Source organism: Mustela putorius, unplaced genomic scaffold (genome assembly GCF_011764305.1).
Source record: "Mustela putorius furo isolate JIRA1106 unplaced genomic scaffold, ASM1176430v1.1 tig00000139_pilon_pilon_pilon, whole genome shotgun sequence".
Classification (NCBI taxonomy): domain Eukaryota; kingdom Metazoa; phylum Chordata; class Mammalia; order Carnivora; family Mustelidae; genus Mustela; species Mustela putorius.
Window position 1 is genome coordinate 15,067,810 of NW_025421293.1, and position 23,016 is coordinate 15,090,825.

Here is a 23,016-nt window from a genome sequence, read left to right on the forward strand (position 1 = left end):
AGGCCAGCCTACAAAAGCTGTGGCAGCCCAATGGATCCGGAGCCACTTCCGAGGGCCTCTCTGTTCAAGCAAGTGCAGCCAGGCCTTGAAGCCTACCGCGGCTAGTGAACAGGCCACAGGCACACAGGCCACAGGCCCATGACGACTCCCCACGATAACACCATACACTCCTGAGGAACCCTGAGCTCACGGACTCTTATGTAACCACAGAGACCACATGCTCCTCATGTCATGGGCATGAACCGCGACCAAGATGTTCTCCCACTCACGGGAGCATCCATGACCCTGTGGGAAAACAAAGTGGCCACACACTGCCACCAGGATTCCCTGAAGGAGAGTCTGCCTCTGCTCCCCTGAAGCTCAAATTCACAGAATTTCAGACACTCCAGGCACAAAACTATGAACAAAAAAATTTAAATTCAAAGAGGATAGATAAATAGGAACAAAGTTCATTTTTGGTATATTTTTAAAATTTTTATCAGACAGGGACACCTGGGTGGCTCAGTCAGTTGAGTGCCTTCGGCTCAGGTCCTGCGATGGTGTCCCACATTGGGCTCCTTGCTTGACAGGGAGCCTGCTTCTCTCTCTCCCTCTGCCTGCCACCCTGCCTGCTTGTGCACTCTCTCTCTCTCTCTCAAATGAAATAAAATCTTAAAAAAAAAAATTTCTATCAGACTAATTTTGAGTTCAAGCAATGACGGGAAACAGTAAAGATGTCAAGAGCCCTATAAAACCAAGTTTATAAAAAAAAAAAGTAGAAATGTTTGGACATGAAATCTTTTTCTAACCTTTCAAAGAGACAGACTCCTGTTTCTGACTCATGTTCCTTGAGTACAACCTCGGTGACGCCCCATGGGGGGCCGAGTGCACAGTGAGAGTGTCCCTGCGCTCGGACAGCAGGAGGCAGTCATTGCACGTGTAGCCGTTGCTTCTGGTGCCTTCTGCTGCCAGGTCCCCGTTTCCCTGAGTGGCAGCTTTATTTCCACCTAAAGTTCACAACAAAGTAGAGGAAACCAGTGTTATCACCATCTGGAGACACCTAAAAAAGAAACTTCCATCTTGAAAAGTGGGTAGAAAAAAAGGACTAAAATAGTTACCTTTAAGATCTCCATCGTCGTCAAGACCTAAAACACACACACACACGTTTGCTTATGACCCCCAATTATCACAACAAAGCCCAAATACACCAAAAGTTAAAGGTACAATGATTAATAATCAGCATGTTGGCAACAGTCAAGACTTATTTCCTGAAACGCCTGCAACTAATGGAAACTCCTTGAGATATATATAGGCACCATCTTCTGATTCAAGATAAAAGCACATCTCCAGAAAGATCGCCTCCACACACCTCCACACATACACACGCCTGTGCTCACATGCAGCTACATACATCGGCAAGCACACGCACATCTAGCTGCACACACACACTTGCACAGGCACACACCTGCACTTCCACCTGCCCCCCTGCTGCACAAGTACACACACCTGTGCTCACAAAAAACTCACCTGCACAGGCACTCACACACACCTGTGTTCACAGGCACCTGCACACAGCCCCACCTGTGTTCACACACACCTACACACAGACACTTGCACATGCCTAGGAACCACCCTGGCTAGCCGAACCAAACGGAGCAAGCAGCAATCCCAAGGTTGCCCCAAATGAGCACACAAACTTCTGGGAGCTGATCTGCATCTTCTGGTCTTCTCAAGGGGGCCGACCAAAACATGGAGAGGACCAAGCAAGCAGGTGCATATCCTGTGGCTGCCACCCAACCCACGGCAAGGACAGGGTCACAGCCGCTGCCTCAGATAAGAAGGTTCACGAGCCACACTGCTTCCTAGAGTTAATTCATCCATGTGGGGTGCTTCCTAATGACAAAAATACTGTCTGCCTTGCTGCTGAGAGCTATCTGGAACCTGACGTTCACAGGTGAATTTTTTTTTTTTAACAACCGTGCTCCCCCATCTTATGGAAACAGCACGCCCAGATTATGTCCTGACCACTTCTGGTTCACATCACCAGGGAGTGTGCGCGAGCACAGCCAGCAGAAGCAGCCAGGGTTTATAAGACACTGCCTACATTCTGCACTTGAGTCTGGAGGAAAGTTTGGCCTTCCCGCTGTTTCTCCCACCCTGTAAGGGGCAGATGACTCACCCCAGAAGTGGTCCACTTTGGTCTGTTCACGGATCAGAGACTCATCCAGCACGGGAGGCCGCAGGCAGGCCGCCCCTGACAGCGTGCTAGCAACACTCTGGCCTGCGGCACAGGACACAGCCTTCCTCGAGCTATGGTTTATACTAAGAGCTGGCTTGCTTGCACTCCTGCGCTGTTTTACTGTTCTAAGAAGAAAAGAATAAAAGGAACAAGTTTATAGACTTCTTTCCTATGGTAAATACAAAAGAATTCTATTTTACCAATACAAAATCTCTAAAAACAAATAGAGTGTTTTTAAGGCCATTTTCTTCTGTCTTCTCTGCTGTAATGAAATACCCATTGATCTAACACAGGAAACCTGAAGCTGGGGTCAGAGCGGCTTCTAAAATTGTACACACAAGACAGTTTTCAGATTATTTTAGGCCTCACGACCCAAAAGTAGTTAAAATTTAAAATGATCTAATAAAAAGAAGTTAAAATAAAAATTGTGATGTATAAATTTAACTCCTCCCCTTTCCAGAACAAGCGAGTTCACACAGATACCCGCTTAATTTCTCACTCACTGGTAAAGATGGAGCGGCACTAACGACAGCAAGGAAAGGCTGCGACCTCATGTTGTGTACCCGTATTCAGCACAGACAACAAAACCGCTGAAGACAGACTTCATTAATGTCAGCACCAGGCTGGATAAGACGACTCTGTCCTGGAGGGAGTGAGCCAGGACACAGCCACGTGCTCTTAACCTGAGTATGCAGTGCCCGGATACCGCCTAGGGCCTTGCCCCAGGGCAGACAACAGACTCACTAGGGCACACACAGGGAGTCACTGGCGCTCTCCAACACACGTCCTGAGTCTGAGGAGGTGCAGTCCCGTTCTCCTGTGCTCCGCGTAACCCACAGTGAGTGTGCGGCACACGCGGCCTTGGCTGCCAGTGCCCGGCCCGGCTGCAAGCTGGCCTTCCACCACTGTCTTCACAGGGACTGCCCCAGTCTGAGCGTAAGATGACCATTCAGATGGGAAACTCATCATTCTTACATGAGCAACAGAACATTATCTTGAAATGGCAGGAAGACTTCGCACACTGCGTCTTCCTGGGTATGCACGTGTGACGGGCACACGGAGAGCTCAGAAATCAAGTGAACGCAATCACGATCAGAAGTGAACAGCTAAACCTCATGGATGCGTCTGTTAGGTCACACAGATTTCAATCAACAGACCAAGTGTTAACGATGCAGAGCTCAGCGCCACTCAACCATCTGGTAAGGCAAGGCCCCATAGATGACGCCGGAGGCCAGCTGTCGGTGCAAAGAGCCCGTGAGCTAGCAACCTTAGCCTGCACAAGACCAGACAAGCCACACTGTCCCGAAGAAGGGCTACAACTTCAGGCATGTGTGTGCATGTGCACACACACAGCCTTAGACACAAGAGTGTGATTTCATGGACCTGAAAGCTTGCTCACTTGGCTTGCACGGCGTTCAAGCATGTCAGGGGACACGGGAAGCAGCACTCACCTGGCAACGCGGTCCTTCAGGGACACAGCGCTGTTGGTGCAGGAATGAGCATCCCCAGCCTGGCGATCCTCCACAGCACACGTGGTGGTGACCAGCCGCAGACTACGGCGGGACATTCTTGGAGAATCAAACACGGGGTCCAGTCTGTGCTCAGCCTCGAAAGCCAGGGCATCAGAAGAGTAGCTTGAACTGGAAGGAAAAACACGGTCAGAGACGAAGAATGCAGACAGCCACTTCTGAAACATCCTCCTCACCAAAGAGTGAACACAACGGGTACTGATCTGCTCACCACAGACACACTCTGGCCACAGCATCTATGGGATCGAGGCTCCAAGTACCCAAATATCTCAGTCTAGAGCTAACCCTAACCTGTGTGAGGATGTGCTCACGAGAACCTCCACCTGGAACTACGTCAACATCCTTAAAGAGTCAGAATGCATTTACTAGCAGACTCTATGCCTGCCAGAGCAGTTAAGGACCTGGTGACCACAGGACCACTAACCCCACAGGGAGAAAAGCAGCAGAATGCTGTGCCGTACGCAACTAACTCACCAGGAAGCCAGACACAAGCTGGTCACAAAGTCACTTCAATACCCCTGTACATAATCATCTCCAACTAAAAGATGCATACTTTTGTGCTGTTAGAAAGTTCTTCCAAATTGAGATGCCTTAATTAAGCATCTATCCTGTGCCTCCCCTGGGAAGGGAAGTGTACTTCCTGATCTGCCCAGACCATCCCGCTGACGACTGCAAGGTTCCCACCAGTGAGCACCCCACACTTACAGCTGGAGATGAGCCATGCTCGGCAGGCATGGTGCCGTGAGCAGAGGAGCATGGGCGGAGGGTTTCCTGGCCAAAGAGGGCAGCAAAGCGGGCAAGAGACAAACTTGGAGGCTGAGGAGGGGCTGCCTACCCCGCTGGAGGGGGGGCCCCTGTCCTGCAGGTCTGTTTACCCACAGGGAGGCATCCAGGAAGCAGAAGGACAACAGCCCCGCTCAGGAGAGCAGGCTGGGCTGAGCATCTAGAAACCATCAGAAACCATGAGGCTCTCAAGCAAAGGAAGCAAGCTAAGGACAAGTTTGCCTTATGTTTTACATTATATCAAAGTAAAAAAAAAAAAAAAAAAATTTTCAGAATCACGTTCACCATAAATATATTAGATCTGATACTGAAAACTTTTCAAGCAAACCAGCAGTAAGTAAACACCAGCTGCTCCCACCTGCCACGTGCACTAAGGGGTCTCAAACAGCCCCAGTAAGCACCCCTTCCTCACTCTCACCAGAGACTGGGGCAGGGGCTCAGACATACCACACTCACCCACGCTGAGCACACGGCAAGGACGGAAGCAGAACTCGAGTACAATCTAAAGTATGGGTTATACTCTTCTTCCAAAAATATTTTATACAAGTACAATCTTAGTTTAAGAAAATTCTCTTCTTTCCAGTCAGAATTTACTGTGTAACTCTGGACCAGTCCCCTCCCCCAGCACACTCTTCCTCTTCATCTAAGGACAGCCATTTATGAAAAACCTGAACGTCAGAAGACAATGATATCCAAGTCCATCCACCTCTGTCCAAGCCCCAAAACAGATGTGACTCTGGCCACTCTAGACAAACACGGAACTCGGTAGGTGAGTGAGCTGACAGGATGCAGCCCAGCTCACGGGCTCTGAAGGCCCCAGCCTGCGACACTGTGGCTATCTGACGGGGGCCCAGGATTCCAACACAGAACCTGGAATGCCTTGGCCATCAAAAGAGTGTTCTAAACCCTGTCAGTGTGATTAGAAGGGCCTAGAAGAAGCAAATACAGGAGTGTTACAACAGCAGACAACTGGGAACTGTCCACCAGCAGGGGAACAGTTAAATGAACCAGGCTACATCTGCCTAAATTCTGTAACATGATCATGAGAGATCTGTACATACTGTTAAACAGAAAAGGAAAAGACGCTAGTATCATTCTATTTATGTTACAACAAACTATAAAACAGAAGCACACGGGACATTTACTCAGTGGATCGCGTGCCACGCTGATCTCCAGGTCGTGAGTTCAAGCCCCACGCTGGGCCTAGAGCCTTCTTAAAACAAAAAACAAAAAAAGAGAGGGACCCCCTGGGTGGCTCAGTCAGCTGGACAACTGCCTCTGACTCAGGTCGTGTCTGGTCCAGGGATCCAGTCCTGCCTCGCACTCCTTGCTCGGCGGGGAATCTGCCTCTCCCTCTCCCTCTGCTCCTCCCCCAACTCATGAATGCACATACACTTTCTCTCCCAAATAAATAAAAATCTTAAAAAAAAAAATGGTCTATCCCCTTAAAAAAACCAGAAGCCCACATTCGTATACACACACAGGTAAGGGAAAGGCACAGAAGAGAGCAGGAAGGCGCCTTCAAACTGCTCACAGTGGTTACCTCTGGAGCAGAAAGCAGATGGGGCCTCAGGCCCTTTCAGTCTGAGGTGGGCACACTGAATTCCAAAGCAGGAGGGCTCGGAGGGAGGGAGGGAAGGAGGGAACAGCCAGCCATTCCAGGTTCTGAGTCTGGACACACCTGTGGGGCCCCTTTCCCCGGAGACAGAGCTAACACAGGCCACTTGGTCTGGGTCTCCATGCTTACATGGTGCCTTCTGGATGCACGCCAGGGCTGCGGTCCCAGGGCCACACCAGCCAGGAGTGCCCTTCTACCCTAGGCTGGGATCCCAACCATTATTCCTACAAGGTTCTTGCAGGCAGATGGGCCCAGAGCTGGGCAGAAAGGTGCAAACATCTGCAGGAGATGTGAGCCACCAGGCACCCAGACCAGCCAGCCCCTCAGCCAGCGTCATGTCACAGTCCATTATTATAACTAGTATATACGACGAGTACAGAGACCCCGGAGATAATGACACACCTAATCCCTCAGAGCAGAGTGGAGTTTGGGTCCCTTATCAATGAAATGTTCTTTTAGAAATGTCAGTTATTTAGATGCACTTCTAATTAAAAGACTAGAGAACAATGTACCACAGACTGAAGCCACGAGCTGTAAAGGCCGGCCAGTGCCGCGCGGCTGGTGGTGCCAACCCCCTCCAGAGCTGCAACATCATCACAGAGCAGCTCGGCCGCTGGGCAGGGGGACAGCGCAGAGCAAGTCCCATATAGGAATCTGCCCCAACCCCCATGGGTCCCAGTTCTTCTCTATGTGAGCCCTGCGGCCGCCCCTGAGCCAACCATCCATCACCCGCCCTTTGGGATCTTTTGCTACAAGGGTCCTTCAGCCTCACTTGGGTTCTGCCTGGGGATTATTGCCACAGCCCACTGGCCTCTTGGTCCCAGCAGTGGGGACCCCGGGACCAACCCAGCTGTGCCGCTATACCAGACAGCTGCCAACCCCTGGAAACCACAGCAGTGCGCTCCTGCCTCACCCCACCTCTACTGTAGGGTGCAGAAGGGCTTGCCCCTCCTCCTCTCCAGGAAATCAGGCCCCTCTCAGGCAAGCGTATGGAATGACTCCCATTCCTGTGGCCCTGTCCTCTTCCTTCCCCGCAACAGCAGACGCACCATTCCAACGGCCATCTGTGTGCTCCGGGCAAGCTTTCTCTGTTTGGTGCCTCTTCCCTCCACTGCAACCTCTGTGTGGCCCCCAACCATCAGCATGTAGACACCCTCCCATCTGTGCCCATGGTGCCAGAAAAAACAAACGTCAACAGGGCCGGCCCTTTCTCCTTCTCTAACCAGCCACACTGGCTAAAACGTTGTCTACACTCACTCGACGTGTTTCATTCCAACTCCTGCCCCCGCTGCTGTGTTCAGGTTGTGTCTGCGCAAACTCCCATGGAGCTGCATTCCCAGGTATAGCCCTGTCCTCGGGACCCTCCTCGACACACTCTGGCCTCATGGCATCTGTGGCAGAGACCATGGTAGCACAGGGTGGTAGTCAGACCACTGCCTCCAGTGTGGGCTGCCACCTGAGCGGGGTCTCCTTGTCTCTGCAGGGGCCGGGGGGCGGGCCTCTGAGAACCTCGGCCTCCTGCTCAAGTCAGTGTCCCCACAGCTGCATCCCCATCGTGTGTGGAGCTGGGGGCTCCTCAGGGACACCAAACCAGATGCCAGGCCTCCCCTGCTAGGAAGGAAGGGTGTCGTCCTGCCAACGCACACACAAGCCCCGCACTGATCGAACCTCTGTGTCTAACCACCAGCTCACAGGAACACCCAGAGGAGAACTTCAGAGGCAAACACTTAGGGAAAATGCAAAATCATGCTGATTTAAAACAAAGATGAAGATCTGAGAAACTGAGCAGTGACTCTCCGGTGTGTTACAGAGGTACCAGGGGTTGTTTTAAATTATTAGGAGCTGGGGCGCCTGGGGGGCTCAGTCAGTGAAGCGTCTGCCTTCAGCTCAGGTCATGGTCTCAGGGTCCTGAGATTAAGCCCCACTTGGGGCTCTCTGCTATCTGGGGAGCCTGCTTCTCCCTCTGCCCCTCCACTTGCTTGTGTTCCCTCTCTCTGTCAAATAAATAAAATCTTTCTTTTTTTAAGGTTATTTATTTGAAAGGGAGAGAGATCACAAGTAGGCAGAGAGGCAGGCAGAGAGAGAGGGGAGGAAGCAGGCTCCCTGCTGAGCAGAGAGCCTGATGCGGGGCTCGATCCCAGGACCCTGGGACCATGACCTGAGCCTAAGGCAGAGGCTTTAACCCACTGAGCCACCCAGGTGCCCCCAAATAAGTAAAATCTCTTAAAAAATAAATAAAAATTTAAAAACTACTAGGAGCTTTTGGTGTGATATTAGTATTCTGGCTAACTTTTTCAAGTATCATCTTTTAGAGATGTGCTTTGCAACACCCCACTGGAGAGGGAGGGAGGAGCCTAGTGCCAGAAGCATGGAAACTGGGGGGAAGAAAGAAGGGCTTATTCCTGCCCCCCAGACTTTTACACTAATGGCAATCTCCATGGTAGAAAAATATTTTAATTAAGTAACTGGAACGCCCAGGATGCTGGCGGATCCTCCATGCGCACAACGGAGACCACAATGAAGACATGCTGGACAGCTGTTGGCCAGGGATGCAGAGTCCCCAGCACTGAGGGGAAGGACCCACCAAGGCGGCCAGGTGGCTGGGGACTGTGGGGACCCCCAGTTTCCAGCAGAACTGGGTGATGGGGAGGTTTCAAAGGGAATACAGAGGTGCAAGTGGAAAGACAAGAGGCGAAAGTCATGCGTGTGAGCCTCAGCCTTGTGCTCCGCCCCCCCCAACCGGCTGCCCCCTCACCATTTGACCCCCTCACCCCAGCAACCGGGGCACAGCCCTACACGCCACACCAATGCCCAGATCAGAGACTGCCACCCATCCTCTTGCCTACAACCCCGCCCCCACCCCCAGTCCTACCAAGTCTCCTGCTGAGGGCTCTGCTCTCCCCACCCTCCCTTCCCCCATCTGCACCCTGGGGCCCACACAGGGACCTGCCCCTCCCACAGCCCCCGGCTCTGAACACCCTTGCTCTGCCCAGCACTCCCCAGTGACCTGGTCTCTGAGCAGCTCCCGTCCCCTAACCCGCTACCCACCTTGCCGGCCTTGGCACCCTTCTGAGCCCAAGCCTAGTCATACCACTCCTGGCTTCAAACCTCTCCCTGGGTCCCACTGCCCTCAGACACAGTCCAAGCTCACAGCCCAGCACAGGAACCACACCTCCGCTTACTTCTCCTCTGCTTCCATGGCCCCCACCCACATGTCTACCTGAAGGGGGGTGGTGGGAGGGATGGTGGTAGTGCTGAAACTCACAGGGCCATGTCCCCAAGGGGAGACCTACACACGTGCATTTCTAAAAACCTGTATTTAAAACAGGTTCTAAAGACTAAAAATAAGTTGCCAGGAGTAATTATTTTTACACTCTACAATACAGAGTAAGGAATAGTTTTACTTGAGTCAGCCCACTCCCTTTGTTCTAAAATATTTCAGGACTCTTGACAAAAACAGTCAAAGGTGACATAATCTAAAACTGTGAACTAAACACTTCAATTATCAAATATGAAGTTTGACTAACACAGTTAAAAAGTACCTTTGCTAGAGACGCCTGGGTGGCTCAGTGGATTAAGCCGCTGCCTTCAGCTCAGGTCATGATCTCAGTGTCCTGGGATCGAGCCCTGCATCGGGCTCTTTGCTCAGCGGGAGCCTGCTTCTCTCTCTCTCTCTCTCTCTCAATCTGCCTGACTCTCCGCCTACTTGTGATCTCTCTCTCTCTGTTAAATAAATAAATAAAAATCTTTAAAAAAAAAAAAAAAAGTACCTTTGCTAAAATACCTTCCAGTTATCTTACAGTTTCTACTCTAGTTTTATCCTTTAGAAGATTAGCCACTGGAAAACTTCACAAAGGCATTTTCCTCGTGTGCCTTGGAGGCCCCGCCCAATGCTGTGCTGCCTGGCACTAGGCCAAGCTGCACAGGGCTTCAGCCTCGTTTCCGTGACCCCTCCCACCCTGTGAACTAGCCAGGCCTCCCAGACCTCAGTATCAGGTTAGGAACAGCACAGAATGCGGAGCTGCAGGAACTCCTGAGACCTGGGGCTTCATTTTTTAAATAGATTTTATTTATTTATTTATTTGTCAGAGAGAAAGAGAGAGAGCACACAAGCAGGCAGAGACAGAGAGAGAAGCAGGCTCCCTGCCGAGCAAGGACCCTGATGCGGGACCTGACCCCAGGACCCTGGGATCATGACCTGAGCCAAGGCAGCGGCTTAACCCACTGAGCCACCCAGGCGTCCCGACAATTCTGTTCTGATACCTCCTCCTCTCAAAGGCAAATCACTTTCCAGGTTATTTCTGTTAATTTCAAATATCCCGCCATTAATACCAGTCGCAAAACCCTACCCATAACCACAAAGACTTACCCGGGAGACCACAGCCACTTGGGTGGGGTCTACAACAGGACATGGGCAATGACTCACCCTGAGTCACCAGAACGTTTAGTTTTCAAAACAACCTCACCATCTCCATGGTGGTTTAGCAGTCTCCTAAAGCCGCAGTACCATAGGAACTTAGCAGTTATTTTCCCTTTCAAAAGACAGCATTTGGCTGCAAGTGGCAAGAAGCTCCCATGGAGGGGATGGCCCTCCCTGGCTTTTATGAGCGGACAGGTGACAGGTGACAGAGGACGAGGACGAGGACGGATGCAAGCGCGCTCACCTGAGGGCATAGGTGTAGCCAGTGTTCTCGGGCACGCACTGAGGAGGGGTGTACATGTGAAGCCGAGAAAAATCCATGGTCACGGCCTCAAGTCATACTGCAGAAGTGGGGAAAAAGCAATGCAGGGTGTTAACAGGGTAGAAACACACAGACAAGTCTGTCTGTTGCAGCCAACCCAGGGCACACACTTGGGGACCCAAACATCACCACCACAGTTTGAGTGAGACACACTAACAGTCGTTGCTTTTATTGGTTAAGCAAAGGAGACAAAATTTTCTCATAGTTAGAAGTCCTTCTGTTTAGTTCCCTAGAATGACAAATCCCTAGACTACTCACTCATAATTATGACAATTGGGGCACTTTCCAAAAACCAGGGAGTGATTCAGACCTTTTTTAAAATATCTTTTTAAATTCCTAAAGGCATCAAAATGTTCTCATTCTCCAGCACTAAGTTTTCATTGTTTTTTGTTTTTTTTAAGATTTTATTTATTTATTTGACAGAGAGAGATCACAAGTAGGCAGAGAGGCAGGCAGAGAGAGAGGAGGAAGCAGGCTCCCTGCTGAGCGGACAGCCTGATGCCAGGCTCAATCCCAAGACCCTGAGATCATGACCTGAGCCGAAGGCAGAGGCTTAACCCTCTGAGCCACCCAGGCACCCTAGTTTTCATTGTTATTAAATAAAATAGAACGGCCTCCTAATCCACGGTCAAGCACTCATTCTAGATGCTGTTTGCCCATGCACCGCCGAACAAGAAGACTGCAGGCTGAATGACACATGAGCTGAAGGCATGGCTTACACTTTTATTTTTCCCCCAAAGAACACTGATTATCTTTTAATTAAAAAGGTTTGGGGCGCTGCTTGGGTGGCTCAGTCCAATCGATCTCAGGGTTTTGAGCTCAAGCCACATTTGGCATAAAGACTACTTAAAATTTAATCTTAAAAAAAAAATTTTTTTTTTAGGTCACCTGGGTGGCCCAGTTGGTTAACCGTCTGACTCTTCATTTTGGCTCAGGTTGTGAGATTGAGCCCCTAAGTCAGGCTCCCTCCTCAGAGTGAGGAGTCTGCCTGGGATTCCATTCTCCCTCTCCCCGACCCCCCCCCCAAAGTGCACATGCACTCTCTCTAAAAATAAATAAATTATTTTAAAAAGGGAAAGAAAGGTTTGGGGGCGCCTGGTGGCTCAGTCATGAAGCCTCTGCCTTCAGCTCAGGTCATGATCCCAGGATCCTGCGACTGAGCTTGCATCGGGCTCTCTGGTAGGCGGGGAGCTTGCTTCTTGCTTTCCCACTCCCCCTGCCTGTGTTCCCTCTCTCACTCTGTTTCTTTCAAATAAATAAATAAAATCTTAAATAAATAAATAAACAAACAAAAAATGGTTTGCTGTGCCCAGGAGGCTCAGTCAATTAAGTGTCCAACTCTTTATACCAGCTCAGGTCTTGATCTCACATAAGTTTCAGCCCTATGTTGGGTTCCACGCTGGGTGTGGAGCCTACTTAAAAAAAAAAAATTTTTTTTTTTTTTTTAAGATTTTATTTATTTGTGAGAGAGAGAGCGAGCACAGGCAGACAGAGTGGAAGGCAGAGTCAGAGGGAGAAGCAGGCTCCCTGCGGAGCAAGGAGCCCGATATGGGACTCGATCCCAGGACGCTGGGATCATGACCTGAGCCGAAGGCAGCTGCTTAACCAACTGAGCCACCCAGGCGTCCCCAAAAAAAATTTTTTTTTTAATTAAAAAAAAAAAGTTTTGTTTTCAGATTGTCATCTAAATTTCTTTGGAATGACTCAAACTTTCCTCTGGCTAAAAATATTCTCTCTCACACAGTCTCTCACGCGCACACACACATACACGCACACACACCAAATTAAAAATAAGCAGGGGCATCTGGGTGGCTCAGTCCATTAAGCTTCTGCCTTTGGCTCAGGTCATGATCCCAGGGTCCTGGGATAGAGTTCCACATCGGACTCCCTGTTCAGTGGGGAGTCTGCTTCTCCCTCTTTCCCTCCTCCTCACTCGTGCTTTCTCTCTCTCAAATAAATAAAATCTCTTTAAAAAAAAAATTTAAAAACACACGGTAGTGAAATGGTTCATAACCTATTACTGAAAAATCTACGGAATAAAAATTAAAAATAAAAACCAGCATGGGGGCGCCTGGGTGGCTCAGTGGGTTGGGCCGCTGCCTTCGGCTCAGGTCATGATCTCAGGGTCCTGGGATCGAGTCCCGCATCGGGCTCTCTGCTCAGCGGGGAGCCTGCTTTCTCCTCTCTCTCTGCCTGCCTCTTTGCCTATTTGTGATCTCTCTCTGTCAAATAAATAAATAAAATCTTAAAAAAAAAAAAAACCAGCATGGACAAAAAATATTTATGTGTAAATGACTATTTTCTCGGAACTAAACCAAAAGTACTCTGATTCACACCATTTTCTTTGAAACAGTCCAAAACAATTTTTTTTAAGTGGGCTCCACGCCCAGTGCAAACCCCAACACAGGGCTTACACTGACAAGTCTGAGATCAAGACCGGAGGGGAGATGCCTGGTCGGTCAGATGCATAACTGAGCCACCTGGGGGCTCCACGGATGTTCTTTATGGAGTTAAACACAGAAATATTAACTACTAATTTCAACAAACACCACAAAACTCCTCATTTCCACTCCTCATTATTCTCAGAGACCCAGCCACTTGCCCGTGAAACATCCTTTAACATGCGCTCCTCAGCCTTCCGTGGCACTGGAGTGCACACGCCAACATCTCCGCACCGATCAACGCACTATGGCATTACCCGTGTGCTTGCCCACCTGCTCTCCTGCCTAATCTCCCCCAGGGCCTACTCTAGCCAACGCTCAAGTCCAGACGCAGGGGCAGCAGGACAGCAGAACCAAGCGCATTCCTGCCACGTTCCCTCCCAGCAAGGCTCCCGGCACGCCTGGCTCCCTGGCACCTGGCCTCGAGGACTGACAGCACACACACACACACACACCCGCCCCCCCCCCCCGCCCAAGCTCCACCCCAGCCGCGTCACAAAGGCTCCTGACAACTGTGGGCTGAGCACTCACTCAATAGGCAGCCATGAAAGGCCTGGGAGGGGGACACTGTAAATGCCCCATATCTATCCTCATTCTCCAGAGGTGACCATGGACTAGGTTCTTATTCCCTATTAGTTACCCACTGATTAATGGAACCCCAACTTCCCAACTTCATTCCCACTTAATATTCTCCAACACCTGCATTACCAACGTTAAACCCCAGAAAAAGCTGTCCTAATCACTAATTTCTACCAACTGTGCTACAACTGGTGTCTGACACACCCTTAGTGACCACATCCCTGAAGTTTACAGAGGTCACCATTACAAACAAACAAGGGCAGAAGCCCTAAAGCCAATACCTGAGCATTCACTTCCAAGATCAAGACCAGGACACAGAGACATTAGAGCCTGCTGCTAAGGACAGGGCGGAGTCCTTGGATCTGGGCTCCGGTCCCAGCTCCGCCCCTACTAGCAGACTGTGGAGGGGGGGCCAGCTCTCCTGACAAGGCCGCTGAGGACCCAGGAGCTCCAGCCCATGACTCAGCACAGAAAGGGAGCTCAGAGCCTGAGGAAGCCCTGTGTAAGAACTCACAGACTCATTTAAAAAGTTAACATTTATATGTTCTCACATTTTCAACCACCTGAAAGAGATTCTGGTTAGTTTCTAATGGTGTTTTCAGAAGCTAACAGGAGGTGTAAGACCAACTACAGCCCTATTTTTCAACCTGGTTCTTCCCATCAATGAGCCAGATGACAAGGCTGAACCATACCACCTCTAGCCAGGTTTCAGGTAGGCCTTACACCACAATTTAAAAGTAAATTTAATTTGGGGGCACCTGGGTGGTTCAGTTGGTTGATTGTCTGACTCCTGATCTCAGCTCGTGTCTTGATCTCAGGGTCATGAGTTCAAGCCTCGTTTGGGGTCTGGTTCTGGGCATGGAGCCTACTTTAAAAAAAAAATTCCTAAATAAATAAACTGAATTTCTTGTCACTGAAATAAATCCAACCAAAGAAGCAAGCACAGCCACTGGCTATCATGGGATCCCAGGAATGACAGAATTCCAGCAGCGACTGCATCAAAAACGTAACCAGTGAGAACCGGGAGATACAGCAGACAGTGGCAGATTCCTGGTAAAATGGGCCTCGAGGAGACATGGACATAATAACATGCCCAGAGAGGACACCCTCCAAAGGACCAGTGCAGAAAGACACCAGACTCTAGAAGGCTCACCAGGCAGTGTGGCTCTGGAGGAAAGGAGGACAGGAGGGGACAGTGGAGGGCGTGCAGAGGGGACGAGAGGCACTCAGCAGCTGCTACAGCCCAGGCCCAGTAAACACGCGCCTACCTCTTCTAAGTAGTTCTGATTTCACTCCTCGGACCACATGAAGTGCATCCAGGTACAGAGCCATATGCAGAGCCTGACCTGTGGCCCAGGGGTGTGTTCTGGCCACAGCTTAGTCCACAGGACATTAAAACCACTTCTCCCCTGTAGAAGCACTAGAGGACCAAACACCCACAAAGCAGAACTACAAAGAGGCGGGACCCAGAGTCTCCGAAGGAAGGGATGATGGGCTGCTCTCTTCCACGCTCACTGCAGCAGAGTTCCTGGATGTGACGGTGAACGGTCCTGGAATTTACCCGGTGCTTCTCTCCACTGATCCTGCTTTCTCCCATTTTCCCTCCCCCTGTCCCCTAACCCTAATACTTGAATCACTCTTCAGTTCCCTCCATGAAACGTGCGCATTAAATACAGAGAAGGAAAATGAAATAAGGTGGCAAGAAGGATGAAATGAAATCGTGTGTGCAAGGCAGTGCCTGGCACACAATGCTCAGCAGTGAGCTTGAGGCACGCCTGGGTGGCTCAGTTGGTTGGACGACTGCTTTCGGCTCAGGTCATGATCCCGGAGTCCCGGGATCAAGTCCCGCATCCGGCTCCCAGCTCCACGGGGAGTCTGCTTCTCCCTCTGACCTTCTCCTCGCTCATGCTCTCTCACTGCCTCTCTCTCAAATAAATAAATAAAATCTTTAAAAAAAAAAGTGAGCTTGAACATCTGGTAGAACGGAGTTATACAGCTGTGCTCTCAATCCTTTCAACATTGCTTTTCTTCTGAGTGAGCAACCGCTGAGATGGAGATCTAACTCACTCCCAGGTCTAAAGGCAAAGACCATCAGCAACGTGGACAGCTCCGACCAGGAGCCCACAGGTGGGAACGTCAGCCCGGACCTGTCAGACGCATGCCAGAACTCCCAACAGCAAACGTGCAACTTGGGTTCTAGATCCACTGATAACTAAACGGGAGCACTCAGCAATTTCAAAACGCTGCTCCCAGCCTCCATGTCCATCCCCCGAACACCACAGCCTTCCTGCTGGTATCAGGGCCCTGACTCTACTGGCCCCAGCCTGAGACTCAAGGGAAAGCTGAGTTGCACTCATACAACAGTAGATAAAAAAGCAGATCGAGGGGCGTCTGGGTGGCTCAGTGGGTTAGAGCCTCTGCCTTCGGCTCAGGTCATGATCCCAGGGTCCTGGGATCGAGCCCCATGTGGGGCTCTCCGCTCAGCAGGGAGCCTGCTTGCCTTCCTCTCTCTCTCTCTCGGCCTCTCTGCCTACTTGTGATCTCTGTCAAATAAATAAATAAAATAAAATAAAATAAAATAAAATAAGGCAGATTGAAAATGTCTTCAATGGCATCAGAAAACCCTGGAAAGAATCTGAGGCTGACATTCTGCAAATGCATGTGCTACAGAAGAGGGGCCCTGTCCAGGTTCCACTGTCCTCAGAGTGCTCTGCTCTGGCTGCTAGGACCTTATGAGGGGCCACTGCAGGCCCCAGGTCCAGAGCCCCAGGGCAGGACTTTCCCTGCCTGGGCAGTCTGGGCAGAGTGCACAAGGGCGCCTCCTCCATCCTGGTGAAAGACAGCTTCTTTTTTTTTTTAAGATTTATTTATTTATTTGACAGACAGAGATCTTAAGTTGGGGGAGAGGCAGGCAGAGAGGGAGAGAGAGAGAGAGAGAGGGGAGGAAGCAGGCTCCCTGCTGAGCAGAGACCCTGATGCCTGCTGAGCAGAGACCCTGATGCGGGGCTCAGTCCCAGGACCCTGGGATCATGACCTGACCCGAAGGGAGGCTTTAACCCATTGATCCACCCAAGCACCCCCGAAAGAGAGCTTCTTCAGGGCGGGCACGGAGCTGCCATGTCCAAACAAGAAAAGCACACGTTAGGGGCCACAGGGCTGAGTGCAGCATCTGCAAGTAGAAAAGATCACTCAGTGTCTCCTTGTACCTCGATCTACCTGCAGCTAAGAGAACATGCAGGCTGGCAAGCACAGGAGGAGTAGAGGGCCTCTGTTCAGGCTGAACTTCAGTTACAAACCTGAGGACTTAAGAACCTTTACAAATATGCAATTCTTAGTAGGGTTCTAAAATCAGAATTTAAAAAAATGTTCAGCGGGGCGCCTGCGAGGTTCAGTGGGTTAAAGCCTCTGCCTTCAGCTCAGATCATGATCCCAGGGTCCTGGGATCGAGCCCCACATCGGGCTCTCTGCTCAGCAGGGAGCCTGCTTCCTCCTCTCTCTCTCTGCCTGCTTCTCTGCCTACTTCTGATCTCTGTCAAATAAATAATAATCTTTAAAAAAAAATGGTTAGGGACACTTGGTGGCTCAGTCGGTGGCACATCTGCCTTCAGCTCAGGTCATAAACCCGGGGTCCTGGGATCGAGTCCCACATCCGGCTCCCTGCTTAGCTGAGAATCTCACTCTGCCGGCTGCTCTCCCTGCTTGTACTCTCTCTCTCTCTCTGGCAAATGAAAAAAATAAAACCTTTAAAAAAAGTAAAAATTTTACAAGTTTACAGAAAGTTATAAAATCAGAGTTAAGATTCTTTTTTTAAAGTAGGTTCCCCAATGAGGGGCTCAAGCTGGCGACCCTGAGATCAAGAGTCAGAGGCTTAACCCACAGAGCCAGCCAGGCACCCAGCGAGGTTTCTCCTTCAATGCCCCTTGAGTACATACTGCTACACTGTCATCATACGGTAGAGACAAAAATATAAAGCTGTTTGGTTCTTGAATATTTTAACCAAGAATGAATTTTAGTGCTGTGGGCACATACAATTTGAATTTTTTCTATTTAGAATGTCTGTACTAATCTAGTTAACAATCTAGAAAATGTGCCTGAAAAATCTCAAAACTTACAAGTGTCACACAAGAGTTAAAAACAGCTTTGACTGGGTGGCTCAGTGGGTAAAGCTGCTGCCTTCGGCTCAGGTCATGATCTCAGGGTCCTGGGATCGAGCCCCACATCCGGCTCTCTGCTCAGCAGGGAGGCTGCTTCCTCCTCTCTCTCTCTCTGCCTGCCTCTCTGCCTACTTGTGATCTCTCTCTCTCTCTCTGTCAAATAAATAAATAAATAAATAATCTTAAAAAAAAAAAAAAAAAACAGAGCTTTGAGGAAATGGCAAAGCCAAAGACACAGAAAAAACTAACATCTCTGAAATAATATTAGCACACAATATTTTCTTAGGAAATGCTATCTGTTCTTAAGAAACACTGGAAAAAGGAACCTCCTTTTTACCCCTGGAGGCCCCAAGTAGCATTCCCTAGTCAACAATACATTTTTTTATTTTTTAGTGACATTATCTGTTTATTTGACCGAGAGAGACACAGTGAGAGAGGGAAACCAAGCAGGGGGAGTGGGAGAGGGCGAAGCAGGCTCCCCGCCGAGCAGGGAGTCAATGTGGGGCTCAATCCCAGGACCCTGGGATCCTGACCTGAGCCAAAGGCAGATGCATCACCGACTGATGCCCCAGGCACCCCGACAGTTTTATTTTATTGAACAGTGCACAAAGCACTGGGTTTACAGAGATGGGTAGGTGACAAATCAAACTTTCAGCTGATTTGGACACTGACAAAGTGGCTAAAACAGAATGAGCCCAGGCAGAAGAGGCCAGTGCCACCTCATGATCCGAAATCCTCACAGAGGACCTGCTGCGGGTCCCCCTGAGGCCAACGTCAGAACCTGTGGCTCTTGCCCATAACCCGTCCTCGGGGACAGAAGCCATCAAAGGGGACAGCGATAGCCAGAACGTTCCCCCAGCACTTGGCACAGCTCCAGACACGCCATCTGCCACGGTGCCGTCCCTCTGGGACACTGGGCGCGGCTAGCACGGGGTTCCTATGGTCCCACAGGACTCAGCGTGACCGGCCAGCAGTGGGCGCTCAACAGACCTTCCAGAGAGGTCCCAGGGCCGAGTGCACCCGCAGCAGAAGCGACATTCTATCACCCGGGGCCGATCCTTATCACCCAGAGGGCGGCTGCCCTGGCTGTTTCCTTTGTCCTCCTCTGCAAAGAGGGTTACTTTTCAAAGTAAAATGCCAAGGTGGCCCTTTAAAACTTAGAACTAATTTTTTTTCAAGACTGTATATAAGGTCAAGGTGGTCCACACAGGGCGTAGCATTAGCTACAACTCATCTGCTGCGGACGACACGAGGGCTCATCCTGCCACGTGCCCCCCCTCGGTGCCCACCACCCTAGAACCACATCTTAATGTAACTGTCCCACTCAACAGGAATCCTGTTAAACCTAAATACTGTAGAGACTAACAAAGACATCAGTTATCTTTGTCTACATAACCAAAAAAATCTTAATTTGGTCTAAGTAAGACCATAAAAAAGATAATAATTTGGGTTAGAAATGAGTGTTTTCCAAATGTCATGCTCAATGTAATTACTTCTACCATAAAAAATAGAAAACTGGTGTTCATCTGTTTTTATCTTAAGCAGTAAAACAATGTTTACAAAAAGCTGTGATTTACACTAAGTGAGGACCCTAAAAATGAACTGAGTAAAACAGTGAATTGGACACAAATGACTAAAACAAAAATACTTGAAAGCTTCACAGAACGCTACATGTTTTATGTATACACACACATACACGAATATGTTTTTAAACTTCAAGGAAAACACCACTAAATTTCGTGGTAAATTATACAGACTGAGACTTCTACTCCTCACTTACCCCTCCTGTACTATTCAACATTTTTTTAAAAGAGCAGGTATTAGCCTTATAATTTCAACAACTAATCCAGTAACTATTATCTTCTGCAAACAGTTTCTTTGTTCTCCATCCGTGAAGAGGTATGGGCAGGCAGACCCACGGGTTCCATTCGGGCTCTGTCGCCCAGCTAGGAGAACCCGGAACAGAAGGGAAGGACAAGGTCCTCACACCTCCGGGCGCCGTCGACAGAAGTCTCCACAGCGCCCAAGCCCAGAGTGTTACTGGAGGGTCAGCCAGGGAGTACCCAACCTGCTCGGTGCTGCCTGGCACAGAATAAAAATACTCAAAGTCAGTTATTAGCAGCAAGTCTGTGCTGAAAAACAGTGTCCAGCCAAGGCCGGGTGTTTCTTTCCTTTTTTGGGAAATGATGAGTCAACAGCAGGAGAGGTAGGCCGATGGGCTTGTTTACATAAGAGAACAGCTCTGAGTTTTAGGAAAGATAATTACTCCTAACAGAAAACAGTTATCACATGCTTACCTCTCCTGATCAAAAGTGCCCCAGATCTTTTTAATAAAAAACCCACTGCCTGATAGTGGTATTATCCTAGTATTTCAGCAGAAGCCCAAAGTCAAATTATTTATTCTGTCCATGTGAACATAAAGGTCTTCGTTCTGAGAGTCCAGAAAGCATGACCACAGGGTTGCATAGTGTCTGCTTCAACCCGGAACGCACTCCATCTCCTCACAAGCGGCAGTCACAGGGGCTGCCCACGACGCCATTTCCATGGCGAGATGCTGTCCCTGCGGAGGGCCATCCCACAGTAGCACTGCACAGTGAGTCTGGGGGCCTCTCCCACGGCTGACGGGGCCCCTCCTGGCCCTTGTAGGGCCGGACAGTGTGACGACTTCGACGTGGGAAGAAGAGAGGGGGTGCTGCCTTTTTCTTACTGTCTGACGGGAGGCTGACCGTACGCATCTCATCCGTGTCTGGGACACCCCTGCCTGTCACGGAAGCAGTCTCTAGTGACTCGGGCTGCACTGCCAGAGGTTCCCGCCTCTCCGGCTGGCTCAGAAAGGCTCCCTCCAACCCAGCAACATGCCAACAGTCTGCTATGGATTCTACTGCTCATCTGGGTCCCTCATCCGTCCCTGAGTCCTTCGCGTACAGCGAGGTAAGCATCAGGAGTGCACGCTGAGCACGTCTGCGGGATCATCCACAGCACCCATCAGTCTGGCCCTCCCCTCCCAGGGGGTCACCCCCTCTGCCTTCCGGCTCCCCCTGCTGCTCCATCTCCTGCCAGCTTCCAGCAAGCACTGACTAGCTCCTGCCCTCCAGCCTTGACCCCTCTAGCTAGAATACTGCCAGGAGGGGCTGTCTACAATCAGAGGGACCACCTCACCGCCTTCGCATCCCACCGTGGCTCCCTAGCACCCACAGACAGGGCCCAAGAGGCGGCCTGCACCAAACCCTCCATCCAGACGTCCCACTTATCCTCTCCATCTCCCAGCAATCCACAGGGCAGCTTCACTGAGGCCCTGGACCCAGACAACCCTCTTCTTCTGACCCCAGGTACACAGTTCCTCTGCTCCCTCCTTGGCTGGGAGGCCATCCTGATTCCCCACCCTCATCCCTCGGTCTCTTTCCACCCCACTTGCTCCTGGCTATCTTCTGCTCAGCCTCAGAATTCAGCTGAGAGTCCACGTGCAGGGAGCGCTCCTGGAGCCCCCACCCCGCATCCAAGTCAGACGCTCCCTTTAGTGCTCCCTCCAGCACTCATCACTCCACGGAGACTGTAATCACCACTTACTAACAAGTCTTCCTCTCTGAGGAGACCTTGCACTCTGAGCGCGGCCCCCGAACATCACTTCAACAGATCAACACCGTGTAGGCGCCTGCAGAGCGGGGAGAACTCACTGCTGTGTGGGTTCCTCGCTTTGCCTATCACCCGAAAATCCAGCCTCTGCTGCTCATGTGACCACACCTGGCAAAACCGTGCCGAGAGCGATACAAACGTGAGATAAGCAGGAAGGGTCGTGCACACCTGGGCCCCCTTATTCTATCTCCTAACAGACTCAAAGTGCTTCTCACTTGTGCTCATCAGATCAGAACAGCTGTGTCTTATTCCTCCTATAACTGGGAATGCGAATTAGAAACAGCAATCACGGGCTCTTATTTGAACTGCAAACGCTTAATCCACACGAGTTCTCAATAACTCTTCTCGTGCTGTCCCCACAAACATGAAGCAGTAGGCTCAAAATCGGTGTCTTCTGGTCCTGAAAAGCTCTGCAGCATAGGTAGCAAGTGAAGAACTCATCAAGTTGATCTGTTTTCCATATTCTAGATGTAGCTCACATCATCCAATAATACTGCCAACGACTGGAAAACAAACCAACCAGGGAAAGCACACCTTTGTTTTCAAGCTACACGTGTCCCCAGGGGAAGTGGCTCCTTCCCCATCGGGAGCCACTCACCTATGCTTCACCGCTCTCCATATGCATCAAGGACCTGCACTCCTATTATGCACAAAGATCAAGAAGTGTGCCTTGCACAGCTCTTATCTCCTAAACTAAAACGTGCAACCCAGGACCACTCGCTGAGTGCACCTGTGACTAAATGGTCACCCTTTCATCGACAGATAACAAGCATGGTTAGTTACAGATGTGATTCAAACTGCAGAACTGCCTAACAAATGACCCAAGTCACTTAACGAAATAGAACCAACAAAACACAGCATAAGCAGCAGGGCCATGTACTGTATTCCCATCTGCCAATCCTGCTCATTTTGACCCAGTGCAAGCAAACGGTTTCAAAAGCACATCCTAGGTTCAGTCTCCTCTACCCGAAATCAAGAAGGGTCAGCAAGCCAAAACAGCCATGAGTTCCAAATCTGGGAATGGAGGGAGCAAGAAAGGAGGAACACGGTTACCCCAGTGAACAAGATGGGGCTGCAGCTTGGCTCCCACAGCACTCCTGCTGGGACACCACCACTGTCTGGTTCCCATGTGCCCTGGAGCCTACATGTGAGCATAACCTTCCACCAGGTGCTCAGGCCGACCACCCCTGCATCTCAGTGGGTCTCATAGGTGCCATGACTCCCCGCACTCTTGCCTCACCTCAAAATATTCAGGTGGGAGCAGGAGATGCAGGGCTAAAAGATGGTTCCCTCCCATGTCTCTTCTACCAAAAACTGTT

At 50.2% G+C, this 23,016-nt stretch overlaps 1 protein-coding gene across 11 annotated transcripts in view; it reads right to left on the reverse strand.

Annotated features, from left to right (window-relative positions):
- The window catches only part of SUN1 (Sad1 and UNC84 domain containing 1), a 54,798-nt gene that overhangs the window by 27,192 nt on the left and 4,590 nt on the right, over positions 1-23,016 (reverse strand). For 9 of the 11 annotated variants that reach the window (XM_045075200.1, XM_045075198.1, XM_045075199.1 and 6 more), the window contains exons 2-6: positions 10,813-10,909; positions 3,670-3,858; positions 2,159-2,343; positions 1,098-1,124; positions 789-986 (exon numbers count right to left, since the gene is read on the reverse strand). In XM_045075200.1, coding sequence (XP_044931135.1) covers positions 789-986; positions 1,098-1,124; positions 2,159-2,343; positions 3,670-3,858; positions 10,813-10,889 — 676 coding nt within the window. In that variant the 5' untranslated portion in view covers positions 10,890-10,909. Of the gene's footprint in view, positions 1-788; positions 987-1,097; positions 1,125-2,158; positions 2,344-3,669; positions 3,859-10,812; positions 10,910-14,191; positions 14,235-23,016 lie in introns of those variants that run through there. The other 2 variants (XM_013047764.2, XM_045075194.1) reach the window with 2 other exon arrangements.